The 12,437-nt window shown below is 46.9% G+C and overlaps 1 protein-coding gene across 1 annotated transcript in view; it reads right to left on the reverse strand.

Annotated features, from left to right (window-relative positions):
• Window positions 1–12,437, reverse strand: part of g (adaptor-related protein complex 3, delta 1 subunit-like garnet) — a 330,226-nt gene that overhangs the window by 81,201 nt on the left and 236,588 nt on the right. Inside the window, exon 27 of the mRNA XM_075875995.1 lies at window positions 9,138–9,254. Within this exon, the coding sequence (XP_075732110.1) occupies window positions 9,138–9,254 (117 nt within the window). The remainder of the gene's footprint in view (window positions 1–9,137; window positions 9,255–12,437) is intronic.

Raw genomic sequence — 12,437 nt, forward strand, 5'->3', positions numbered from 1 at the left:
TGCAGCCGCTCGACGTATGCGTCAACAGACCATTCAAAGTGGAATTTCGCCGATGTTACTCTGAATGGATGGCTGGAGGCGTCCACGAGAAGACCCCTACAGGACGGCTGAAGCGGGCGTCGCTCCAACAGGTGTGTGAATGGATTTTGAATGCGTGGCGTGCCATGTCAGTAGAAGTAGTTGCTAAAAGCTTCAAGGTAACGGGAATTTCGAACTCCATGAACGGCACCGAAGATGACCGTCTCTGGGAAGACGCGGACGCCGAGGCGAGCTCCTCCGAGAACGAGGACAGCGAAATGGAATCCGAATAAAAACATTTCTGGCATGTCATTTGTGACTCTTGCACTCTGCTACTGTTGCATAAACAGTACAGACCTTTGGCCTGTACTGCCTGTACTAAATCGGCCTGATTCGTGTAAGGGCCGCACCTAGCAAAATTTTCGAAAAAAAAGTGCGGCCCTTACACGAGTATATACGGTAGATGAATTTAAAAATTTTCCCGGAACTTTGCACACGATTTTCTCAGCTTTGTTATTTTTGTGCAGTGCCTCTGGGTTACACAAGTTTGAGGAAGTTTCCATAAACATGGTAGACATTTGATATCAGTCTTTTCAGCAACTGCTGGCTAAAGCTTTTGTTTTATTCATAACCATGATGCATTTTTATGCAACAGAGAAGTAAGCCAATCACTATAAAAGAAATTTTTACAATTCACATTTGGAAAGTATTTCTGATATTAAAACATATATTAATGAGCTTTAGCCTGCAGTGTGGTCCTTCGGGAAGAGCTACATATTGTTAAAATGTAACTTTTCAAGTTATAAATTGCCATAAAGACCCGTAAGAAATTACCAAATTACAATGTGGAATTTCGGCATAACTTTTTTTCTCGATAAGGTAACTGACATCTGTTTGCTAATTTGAAATTTCTCTTCAATGGTGCAGCTATATAAATTTTCATTAAGATAGGATTATAAATAAAAGCTTTGTTTTAGGCCTCTTAAAAAGACACTAAAGTGAAATGCTCACTTGATTTAGACCCACTTTGTGTTCTCTGCGAAGTTTATTGATAGACGAAAAAATTCATGTCAAAGTTCTATTTTAGAATTTCACGGTGTCATGGCAACAAAAAACAGCAACAACGGTATTTACAGCCAGTTAAGCGAGTTGCACCAGCCACAGAAATTAACTCGCGCCAGTCTATCTGCTTTGTCTTCTTCATCTATATGCACTGGCACGTAGCATTACCCCTGGCAGTGGAGGCACCTCCACGGTGCTATAAACGTTGTTATCTGATGTATTCTTGTAGGGCTTGATCCGCGAGATGTGTACAATATCACTGGACCGCACAGCAGACGATGATGAATAGATGGGGCTGATCTCATAGGTGACTGGTGTTCCTTGACGCAATACACGGTAAGGTCCCGTGTAATGAGACAAAAGTTTTTCTGATAGGCCCAGGCGACGATGAGGAGACCAGAGTAAAACGAGGGTACCGGGAGCAAAATGTACATTCTCTATGTTCCCCATCGTACCGATGGCATTGGTTAGTTTGCGACACCATCAGTGAGGACAAGCTGACGGGCATGATCGGCTTGTGCAATCGCGTCGCGGGCATGCTCGTTGGTGGATGAGGTATCAGCTGAGATGACTGTGTCCAGTGGTAAAGTAAGCTCTCTTCTGTACAATAAGTAGAACGGTGAAAAGCCTGCTGTGTCATGACGGGATGAATTATACGGGAAAGTTGCGTAGGGTAAGGCAAGGTCCCAGTCTCGGTGGTCGAGCGACACGTACACAGCGAGCATATTTGTTTAGAGTCAGTTAAATCATTCCGTGAGGCCGTTTGTTTGAGGGTGGTAAGTGGTTGTCAGCGTGTGTTGCGTGGAACAAGAACGCAGAATGTCAGCGATGACTTGGGATAGAAATGTACGGCCACGGTCTATGAGGAGTTGTCTTGGAGCACCGTGAATCACTAAAACGTCCTGCAACAAGAAGTCAGCAACGTCGGTTGCACAGCCGATCGGAAGAGCTTGCGTAATAGAGTAGCGTGTGGCGTAGTCTGAAATCACGGCTATCCATTTGTTTCTCAATGTTGATGTGGGAAAAGGACCAAGCAGGTCTAACCCAACACGGTAAAATGATTCCGCTAGTATGTCGATTGGTTGAAGATGGCCAGCGGGTAGCAGCGACTGTGTTTTACGATGTTGGCATGGGTCACACGTGGCGACTTACCAGTGTACCGAGCAAGCAAGGCCTGGCTAGAAGAAACAGCGCCGGACACGCTCATACATGCGGGATACGCCAAGGTGTCCTGCCGTGGGAGCATCGTGAAGTTCGGTGAGAACACAGCGCCGCAAATGCTTAGGCACAACAATGAGAACGTTAGGCCTGTCAGGTCAGAAATTGCGGCGGTATAGCACACCCTTTTGAATAACAAAGTAGCAGATGGAAACATCATTTGGTGAGGATCCCGTACGGATGATAATTCCAAGCAGCCCTGGATCAGGCTTCTGTTCTCCAATGTTAAGGAAGTCAAACACTGACAAAATAGAGTGCTCCATGGGCTCGTCAGTGACCTCAGGATCGTCGACAGTGTACCGGGAGAACCAATCGGCATCATGGTGTTGGCAGCCAGATTTGCAGACCACCGAACAGAAAAACTCTTGCAGGCGCAAAGCCCAGCGACCAAGGCGGCCTGATGGATCTTTCAGAGAGTTGAGTCAGCAGAGCGCGTGGTGGCCGGTAACTACCGAAAATGGGCGTCCGTATAGATAAGGTCCAAATTTCGCCATCCCCCATACGAGAGCCAAGCACTCACACTCTGTGATCGAATAGTTATGTTCAGGGGCGGATAGGAGGCAGCTGGCATATGCAATAACGCAATCATGGCCACGTTGTTTCTGAGCCAGCACTGCACCAATGCCATGCCCAATTGCATCTGTATGGATTTCCGTAGGGGCAGCAGGGTTGAAGTGTTTCAGAATCGGAGGAGTAGTGAGAAGAACCATGAGAGTCGAGATTGCATAAGCCTCTTCGGAGCCCTATGAAAATAGGATGTCTTTCTCGAAGAGCTGCGTAAGCGGCCTCGCTATGTGCACAAAATTTTTAACAAAGCGTCAGAAGTAGGAACATAGTCCAACAAAGCTGCGCACATACTTCGCAGATCGTGGTACAGGAAAGTTTTTGATGGTGCTGATTTTTGCCGGGTCTTGTTGTACACCGTTGGCATCTACTAATTGGCCAAGTACTGTGATTTGATGCCAAAATGACATTTGAATGAGTTGAGCTGCTGGCCAGCGCGACGGAAGATGCCTAAGATGACTGAAAGGCACTCTATACGAGTTTTAAATGTTTGTGAAAAGACGACGTCGTCCAAGTAGCACAAACAGGTGGACCATTTGAATCCTCTGAGCAGAGAGTCCATCATCTCTTCGAAGGGGGCTGGAGCGTTACAAAGGCAAAAGGGCATGACCTTTAACTGATATAGGCCATCGGGGGTGATGAATGCCGTCTTTTCACGGTCCATTTCATCTACCACTATCTGCCAGTAGCCGGAATGAAGGTCTATGGAGGAAAAATAGTGGGACCCATAGAGGCAATCAAGGGAGTCATCTATTCGTGGCAGAGGGAACACTTCTTTTCTGGAAATTTTGTTTAGGTGTCAATCAACGTAGAAACGCCATGCACAGTCTTTCTCGCGAACTAGCACTACAGGAGAAGCCCAAGGACTGCAGGATGGCTCAAGGATTTCCTTGGCGAGCACTTTGTCAACCTCACTTTGGATAACGTGAGGCTCAACCGCTGACACCTGATATGAATGCCTATGAATAGGATGCTCACTACCAGTGTTTATGCAGTGGTTCATATCAGTAGCTTTACCCAACGAACGACCGCTCAAAAACGTCGATGTAGGACAGCAGAACCTGGTGAAGCTTGTCAGTCTGCTGCGGCGTTAAGTTGGAAGGGATCATTGACGCAATAGCGCAGTGGGAGCAAGTGTCAGATTGATGTTGAGTGTGGGGGGTCAGAAGGAGCGGCCATCGCAAAAACATCTACTGTGTTGTCTTCCAAGGTGCAGAGCAACGCCAAAGAGATTCCTTGTGGCAGCACTTGAGGTGTCAAGCTAAAGTTTACAACTGGGAGGCAGGTAGAATTCCCTGCGACGGACAGAACGGTGTGCGGTAATGTAATGCTGCGATTTATGAGGACATCGGTGATAACGGTCAGAGCACAGTCAACGTCAGGAACTGGTGGTATTGAGACGAGCTCTACGTAGGTCAGTGTCTGTGGAGGTAGGCGCGCATGTTTCGTTGTGCAGAGGTGACTCGGCCGTTGTGCAAGAGGTTCTGTTGCGGGCAAGTGTAGACGGAGCACACTGGTTGAACAGTCTATGAGGGCAGAATGCACGGACAGGAAGTCGAGACCTAAAATTCCGTCGTGGGGGCATTCATCAAGGACGGTAAAGAGAACAACTGTGTGTCGATCTGCAATGCTTACACGAGCGGAGCACATTCCAATGATAGATGCTATTCTGCCATCCGCAACACGGATGAACTGAGTGGTCGCAGATGTGAGAACCTTCTTGAGCTTGCGGCGAAATTCACTCGTATCACGGAAAGTTGAGCGCCAGTCGACAAGAGCAGCGACATGTACGCCGTCTACTTGTACGTCTAAAAGGTTCCGTTTTGTCTGTATCGTCAAGAATAGATTTTACATCAGTCCGAGCGATGCAGCACCACCTCCGGGGGCTGCAACACAGTTTTCCGTTAGTGAACCTCGTGCGAAGGGGGGGGGGGGGAGAGGATGGTCGGCGGGGTAGTGGAGATTGAGACTGGCGTTGTTAGAGGGATGAAGAACGGGAGCAGCAGTGTTCAGTAGCAGGTTCCTGGGCAAAATGTCTCATAGGGATAGGCGGGACGTGCATGGAAGGTACTAGAGGAAGCTTGTGCAGGAGGACCCCAGCGACTTCTGCAATGGCGAGAAATGTGCCAGATTCGGAGACACGAGAAGCAGATCGGCTTGTCATTGTGTGTTCGTTATGCAGAATACAGAACGTTGAGGGAGAGCCGGTCGGGAAGGGACGTACAGGTGTGTATTGGGGCTGCAAGTCAGTGAGGGGAGGCGGTGAAATAGAGTAAATTCCCAAGTTGGCGATTTCCTGCTGGACAACTGCGTGAATAAGGGGCAACTTAATTGGAGGAAACAGGTCAGGGGAGGTTGGTCATACCTTAGCTGGAGCAGCCACTTTAAGTGCCCGCCTGACGGGTCATGTCAAGTTGTCACAGGTGTCTGGTGGATAATAGGTGACGAGACACGAGGACATCGCAGCGGTGTTCGGAAGGCGCTGGAACTGATAGGAGATGCACCTGCTTTTAGCATGTTGGAACCAGCGGCATTCTTGAGTAATGGCATTAACAGATGACAGATTATTGAATACTAACAAGTTGAACGCATCGTCAGCGATACCCTTTAGAATATGCACAACTTTGTCAGGCTCGTAAGCTTCGCGGCGCAGTGCGAGGACAGCCTCCATGTAACTGATGTAGGACTCCGTGAAAGTTTGTGTGCGAGTCAACTCAATCTTCGCAGCTGGACAACAACCAAAGGGGTTCCCGAAAAGCTCATGGATCTTTTCCTTGAAGCTGTCCCAGCTTGTAATGTCATGCTCAAAGTTTTCGAACCACACACGAGGGGTTCCATCGAGATAAAAGTGGCGCTGACGTGTTTGTAGAGGTGAAGCCACTGGTCGACATCGGAACCCTCGCGGCCCGAGAACACGCCAGGGTCTTTGAGGGCGGGAAGCGTCACGAAAGTTGTTGCGGGCGCTGGGTTGGCAGGCCGCGCAAAAGAGTGGGCGACCGGAGAGGATGTAGCCGAGTATTGAGTGGTCATGTTGAAAGCCGCGAGGGAGCATCCACTTGAGAGTTTCGTGGCGAGGATGGGGATCGCACAACTCCACCAAATGTGTTACGAGAAGGAGACCGACACGGAGGAGTAGTCACAGATGTATTTACAGCCGGTTAAGCGAGCAGCGCCAACCAGAGAGATTAGCTCGGGCCAGTTTATCTGCTTTGTCTTTTTCATCTCCATGCACTGGCACGTAGCAATATTGTTGCTTCAGACATTGCCATACATGGAGCTTTAACTGTGACATAAATTGTTATTTTACCTTCATGATCATGAACATCATCATCAGCTGGACTACGTCCACTGCAGGACAAAGGCCTCTCCCGTGTTCCATTAGTCAACTTGGTCCTGCGCTTGCTGCTGCCAATTTATACCCGCAAACTTCTTAATCTCATCTGCCCACCTAACCTTTTGGGAATTGAGGCTAGCCCACTGCCTTTGCGCGGGCTTTGCCGCCTTTTCTGCCGTTCTCATGTCCCGAAATGTCTCCCCTCCTTTGTTGTCTGCCGCGCTGGGAGAGCGTAGTGACGTTTAACCCCCTCACCCAGTAGCGCATGTTGACTGTGGCGCCGTGCACCGAGTCTCCCGAGAGTTTTTCGCGCGCTGCGTCGGGAGCGCGCAGATAGGTACTCTCCGGGACTGCAAACAGTGAGCCACGCAATTTTTTCCGTTCATCGACTCCCGTCGCTCGGGGCTCGCCAAACTTCGCTGATGGCGCGTCGCGCCCTTGGCGAACGCTCACCTTTTGTTGCCCCACTGCGTACGCACGGCTGAAGGGCGGTACGGTGTCCTAGTGCATGGCCTAGCTACGCCGACCCCTCTCCCTTCAAAGCCAACGCGAGCGCCTTTGCCTTCGCTCGAGCAACCGGGTCTTGGTCCCGGCGTCTCCGTGGATCACCTTTACCGTGGAGACGTGCTCGTGGCACCCTGTGTAACACTTTTATGCTCGTGGCGTGGATAAGCTTATTTGCTTTCTCGCCGCGCCTTTGCAACAGGCTGTGCTGCGTTTGGTGTTGCCACAGACAATAAAGTGTTGCGACTTTGAGCAGTATCGTGTTCTCGCCACGGCGACGGTTAACGCGTGCCCTGCGGCTCGCCAAGACCGGACCCACACTAGTGGCCGTACTCCTTCGGGATACGTGTGCACTACACCTTCTGTCTCCCCCTCACCCGCCTACCTTCTCTAGGAATCCAGTTAGTTACCCTTAATGACCAGCAGTTATCCTGTCTACATGCAACATACCCGGCCCTTGTCGATTTCCTCTTCTTGATTTCAACTATGATATCCTTAACCCCGGTTTATTCCTTAATCTACTCTGCTCTCTTCTTGTCTCTTAAAGTTACACCTACCATTTTCCTTTCCATTGCTCGCTGCTTCGTCTTCAATTTGAGCTGAACCCTCTTTGAAAGTCTCCAGGTTTCTGCTTCGTAGTTAAGTACCGGCAAGATGCAGCTGTTACAAACTTTCCTTTTGAGGGATAGTGGCAATGTACCTGTCATGACTTGAGAGTGCTTGATAAATGCGCTCCACTCCATTCTTATTGTTCTAGTTATTTCAGTCTCGTGGTTCGGCTCCGCCATTATTACCTGTCCTAAGTAGACAGTCTTACAACTTCAAGTGCACTATTACCTATCTCGAAGCGCTGTTCTCTTCCGAGGTTGTTGAACATTACTTTCGTTTTCTGCAGATTAATTTTAAGATCTACTTTTCTGCCCTCCTTGTCTAACTCTGTAATCATGAGTAGCTATTCATCCCTTGAGTTACTCAGTAATGCTATGTCATCGGCGAAGCACAGGTTACTAAGGTACTCTCCATTAACTCTTATGCCTCACTGTTCCCATTCTAAGCCTCTGAAAACCTCTTGTAAGCACGCGGTAAATAGAATGGGGGATATTGTATCCCCCTGCCTAAAAACAAGTGTACTGTTTCGGCATCCGCTTCAAACCATGCGTGAAATTTCCTAAGCATATCACATTTCTAGAAATAAGAATCAATGTATCAGCCATCCGTTATTATCACTACTTGACTGTGAGTTTAACTATATTAATAATTCGTAGACAAGTGACAATAAACCAGTAGCTAGTTGAGCGCTCGTGCTGTGTGCCTCCTCTTTGCTTTGCGTCTGTGTTTACCCCCGCGCTCCCAGTACGCTAAACCATCATATTCTGAGCATTTCTCTATTACCTGATTGATAGTATAAATGTGGTCGATTGTTGAGTAGCCTTTCGAAATCCAGCTTGTTCTTTTGGTTGACTGAATTCTAATGTTGTCTTAATTCTGTTAGCGATTACCTTAGTAAATAGCTTGTATACTACAGAGAGCAAGCTGATTGGCCTGTAATTCTTCAAGTCCTTGTCATCTCCTTTCTTATGTATTAGGGTGATGTTAGCATTCTTCCAAGATTCTGGTACTCTTCCCGTCAGGAGACACCTCGTAAACAGGGTTGCTAGTTTTTCTAGCCCAATCTGTCCTCCATCCTTCAGCAGATCTGATGTTACCTGATCCTCACCAGCAGCTTGGCCTCTTTGCATGCTCTCCAAGGTTTTTCTGACTTCTATCATTACTGGTGGGGTGTCATCTGGGTAACTGCTAGTTCTTATATTAAGGTCGTGGTTGTGCTGGCTACTGTACAGATCTCTGTAAAACTCCTCCACTAATTTTACCTTAGTGCCCCTTTAAGCCTGTGGGCCACTCAGAGGTCAATTTATTTCATTTTTGTGCTGTTTATGATCTACCTGAGCCCTGGTAGATACCATCAAAATAGTGAAAACTTCTACTGCGTGAATTTCAAGCTGGCATCCCCACATTCATTTTCATTTAGTACATTTACGCACCTACCAAGAGTCTTGTCCCAGTGAGCATGGTTATTTTGGAATTGTAACAGAATAATTCACTGATAATAAGTGAATTTTGTTCTCTTTAGTGTCCTATAGAATTGTTCCATAGGCATTGTGTGTATGTATATGTTTCAGACTTTATCTCAAGAAAACACTTTTTTTATGTGGGGCAAGACATTTGAAGTACTAATATGGAGAAATACTGAACTTGTTTTGCTTCATGCATAAAGGGCTACTTGATTTATGTCAAACGGGTGAGCTAAAAGTAAACAGAGCAGACGTTTACATAGTTAGCCTCTGGCTATTAATACTATACAAACAGTACAATACAAGCTCTGGTCAACCTGGCAAGAGGGGCTTGAGAAAGATTAGCACCAACAAGAGCTGCTCACCTTTGCACCTGAGTCAACCTCAGCAGGAGCCTTTGTGGCGGCCTCGAGACTTCTCTTGTGCTCACGGTGAGCCTTGCGATGCTTGTGCTCCTGGGGCAAAGCACAGTCGTGACATCCCTGAATGCATTACCCAGCAAAAATACATTCCCCCCCCTCAAAAATTGCAGCAGATTTGTCGTCTGCTCCTTCCAACCACTGATGATGATAGCACATGACAGCCTTATGCCATCTCTTACGCATCATGCATACTATCAATGCACAATCCCAATCTAATCCAAGCCAAGACAAAGTGGCAGGTGTGTGTTGCAGTGTGTTAGTCTATGTTGTGTCCGTTCTGTGGTCATGTTATGGGGCAATATGGAAGTTATACGACTGCTTTCAAGTTGAAAGTGATTGATCATGCACTTGTGGAGGTGCTACACCCCCTGTAAACTAGTTAGCGCCTCGTGGTGCACGTGCCTCGCACAGTGACCGCATTTCAGGTTCACAATTATGAAGCGGTAGGTGGCGTGCCAGTGTGGGGTCTCTGATGATACGCTACACTCTCGCAACACAGACACAGAAGCCAAATTTAAAACGAACCAAACAACACACATTTATTTCACTACTTTAAGATTGACAATATGGTCAGCCGAATTAATATACATATTATGATCAACTCTCTAAGCAACCTTACACAACAATTAGCAAAATACCAAACACATAGCGGCGTCGCCAACGCTTCACTCACCATGCGGGCCCACGGCAGACGACCCGCGGTGCTGTACACCACAGACCCACCGCAAGAGACAACTGTCCGCACCAAATGCCACACACCAAAGAACTGCTTCTCTCTTATCTGCCGCCACCCAGGCTTGCCGCCAGGCGTCACCGCCGGCGCTACCGCTCTAACCATGATGGAAGTGGTGGTGATAAAACGCTCGCGAGCACCACGCCACTTACCGCTTGACAATTGTGAACCTGAAATGCGGCCACTGCGCGAGACACGTACACCACGGGGCACAAACTACTTTATAGGAGGTGTTAGGCATCCCCCCCACATTAAACAACAGCAAAAGGCCGCCTATAGGCACTTCGGACTCGATTAATTATATGTTATTACGTCCCGAAACCACAACATGATTATAAGAGATACCATAGTGGAGAGCTTCAGAAATTCCGGCCACCTGGGGCGCTTTAAAGTGCACCTAGATATAAGCATGCAGGCCTTGAGCATTCTCGCCTTCATCAAAAATGTAACCGCTGCAGCTGGGTGCGACTTGCCCACTAGACCACTGGAAGTGGGTGCAATGCCTGTTCATACAAATGGAGTTACCAGATTTGCTTATAACGAGCTGATTTGGGCTTCTTTTTTGATGAAGTTGCTAGTAAAAACTTGCAACCACTTGTTGCATTTTTGGGGCACGTATTTGCATTTTGCCACCAAATATCCCTTTCCGGCTGTGATTAAGATGCATTCTCTATGTATCAAATTCACAAAGCATAAATCCAAGGTACTCAATATTACATACATCCTAACAAAGAAAATTATGCAATTTTATGTTTGGTGTTATTCTGTAGTCAGTCACGTTGCATTTTAATATAAAAAGAACATTACAACAGGCTCCAAATGCGTGCCCAAGATTTGATTGATTAATATATGGGTTTCAACATTCCAAAACCACCATACGATTATGAGAGACACCGTAGTGAAGTGCTCTGAAAATTTCGACCACTTGAGGTTCTTTAACGTGCACCCAAATCTTAGCACACGGACCTACAGCACCTTCCCCTCCATCGAAAATCAAGCCGCCGCAGATGGGATTCGATCCCGCGACCTGCGGGTCAGCAGCCGAGTGCCCTAGCCACTAGACCACCGCAGCGGCGCCACCACGAGCAGCTGCAACTGCACATGAGTCAAAATGCTAACTGCTCTTAGCCCTTGTGGTCTGCCCGAACAAAATCCAAAAGTGCATGTGGCCCACAAGGCTCGCGAAGCCCCTTAGTGGGTCTTGCGAGGAGATTGGAGAACATCACGACCCATGGGGGGCCAAACAATTCGAAAACTTATATCGCGCCCACACGCAAACGGTACACCCACAACTCCCCCCAAGCATAGTGCATGCTATTTGGAAACTCCTTACCTTACAGCTTTTGTGTATCAAATAAATCTTGCCTTATGTTCAACTAGTGGTATTGTTAAGTCTCGATTAGTACTTTTCAAAATTTGTAGTTAAATGCTGGCATGAGAAAACCCGATTTGCGACCTCTTTATTTTTTTCTTTTCAGTCTGTACGTTTTCATAGGAAATTTTGCCCGCATAATTATCACCCCCACCTAACCCAACTTTTCAGTGGTTTTTGGCAAAAAAAAGTGTGAGGATTATGCGACTAAATGTGGTAACAATATATCATTTGTAACACTGGGAAACTGCTGCAGAGTGAGCACTTGTAGGTTTTTATGGTGGAATAACTCCCTTACAAAAATGGCTGCTATGCAGCATTAGCGGTCATAACAATAAATTCAGGCTGTTGATATCTAAAAAAAGCTAATGAAACGCAAAATCAGTGAAAAGAAAGAAGAAAATGGAAAATTCAGGCTGCTCATGCTCCGGCCACAAACCCAAAGTACCCCCGTGCCCCTTCAGATATGTGGTATGCTTCACTGCAGAGTGTAGTGGCATTGTAGCCGACGTTGATTTTTGAAATCCGTAACAGCCTGGCAGCGGCGGTACATTCTATTAAATCATGCAGTTTAGGTAAAAAGTTGAGGCTTCTAAGAATTTCAGCATCCAATACTTGAGCCATTCTTATACACTGGCTCTGCTATGGGGCATGCAACAGCCCCATGAAAGAGTCCCAATTTTCAAATATGTCTGAAAAATCAGCAACATTGTCATTCTTGTCACTTAATCTGCTGGTATGTTGCACCTGATATTATAGTTTTCTTACAACAGCCTGCCATCCCCCAATTTTACTTCTTTTCTTATGGAACCCATCTATAGCAATTATCAATTACAACAACAAAATACTTGTGCCACTTGAGAAACGGGTTCAACAGTACACCCAAAAGAAGAATCGACAAACAAAACAAACAACTCAATGTGCAGCAAATTTTCACTTATGCCAAACAATACAGCAATATTTTGTTGGATTCTCAATAAAACTGGCTTTTCTTCATGAACATCGATTAAACAGCTGGCCTCGTTTGGTATTTGTGTTTTGCACATCTTTCAGGCATGCTGCATCACTACTCCTCAAGGTATTGTGCCACAGCGATGTGACTATGGTAATGCACATGCCATTGGTTGGGTCAAACGGT

This window comes from Rhipicephalus microplus, chromosome 10, assembly GCF_043290135.1.
Source record: "Rhipicephalus microplus isolate Deutch F79 chromosome 10, USDA_Rmic, whole genome shotgun sequence".
Classification (NCBI taxonomy): domain Eukaryota; kingdom Metazoa; phylum Arthropoda; class Arachnida; order Ixodida; family Ixodidae; genus Rhipicephalus; species Rhipicephalus microplus.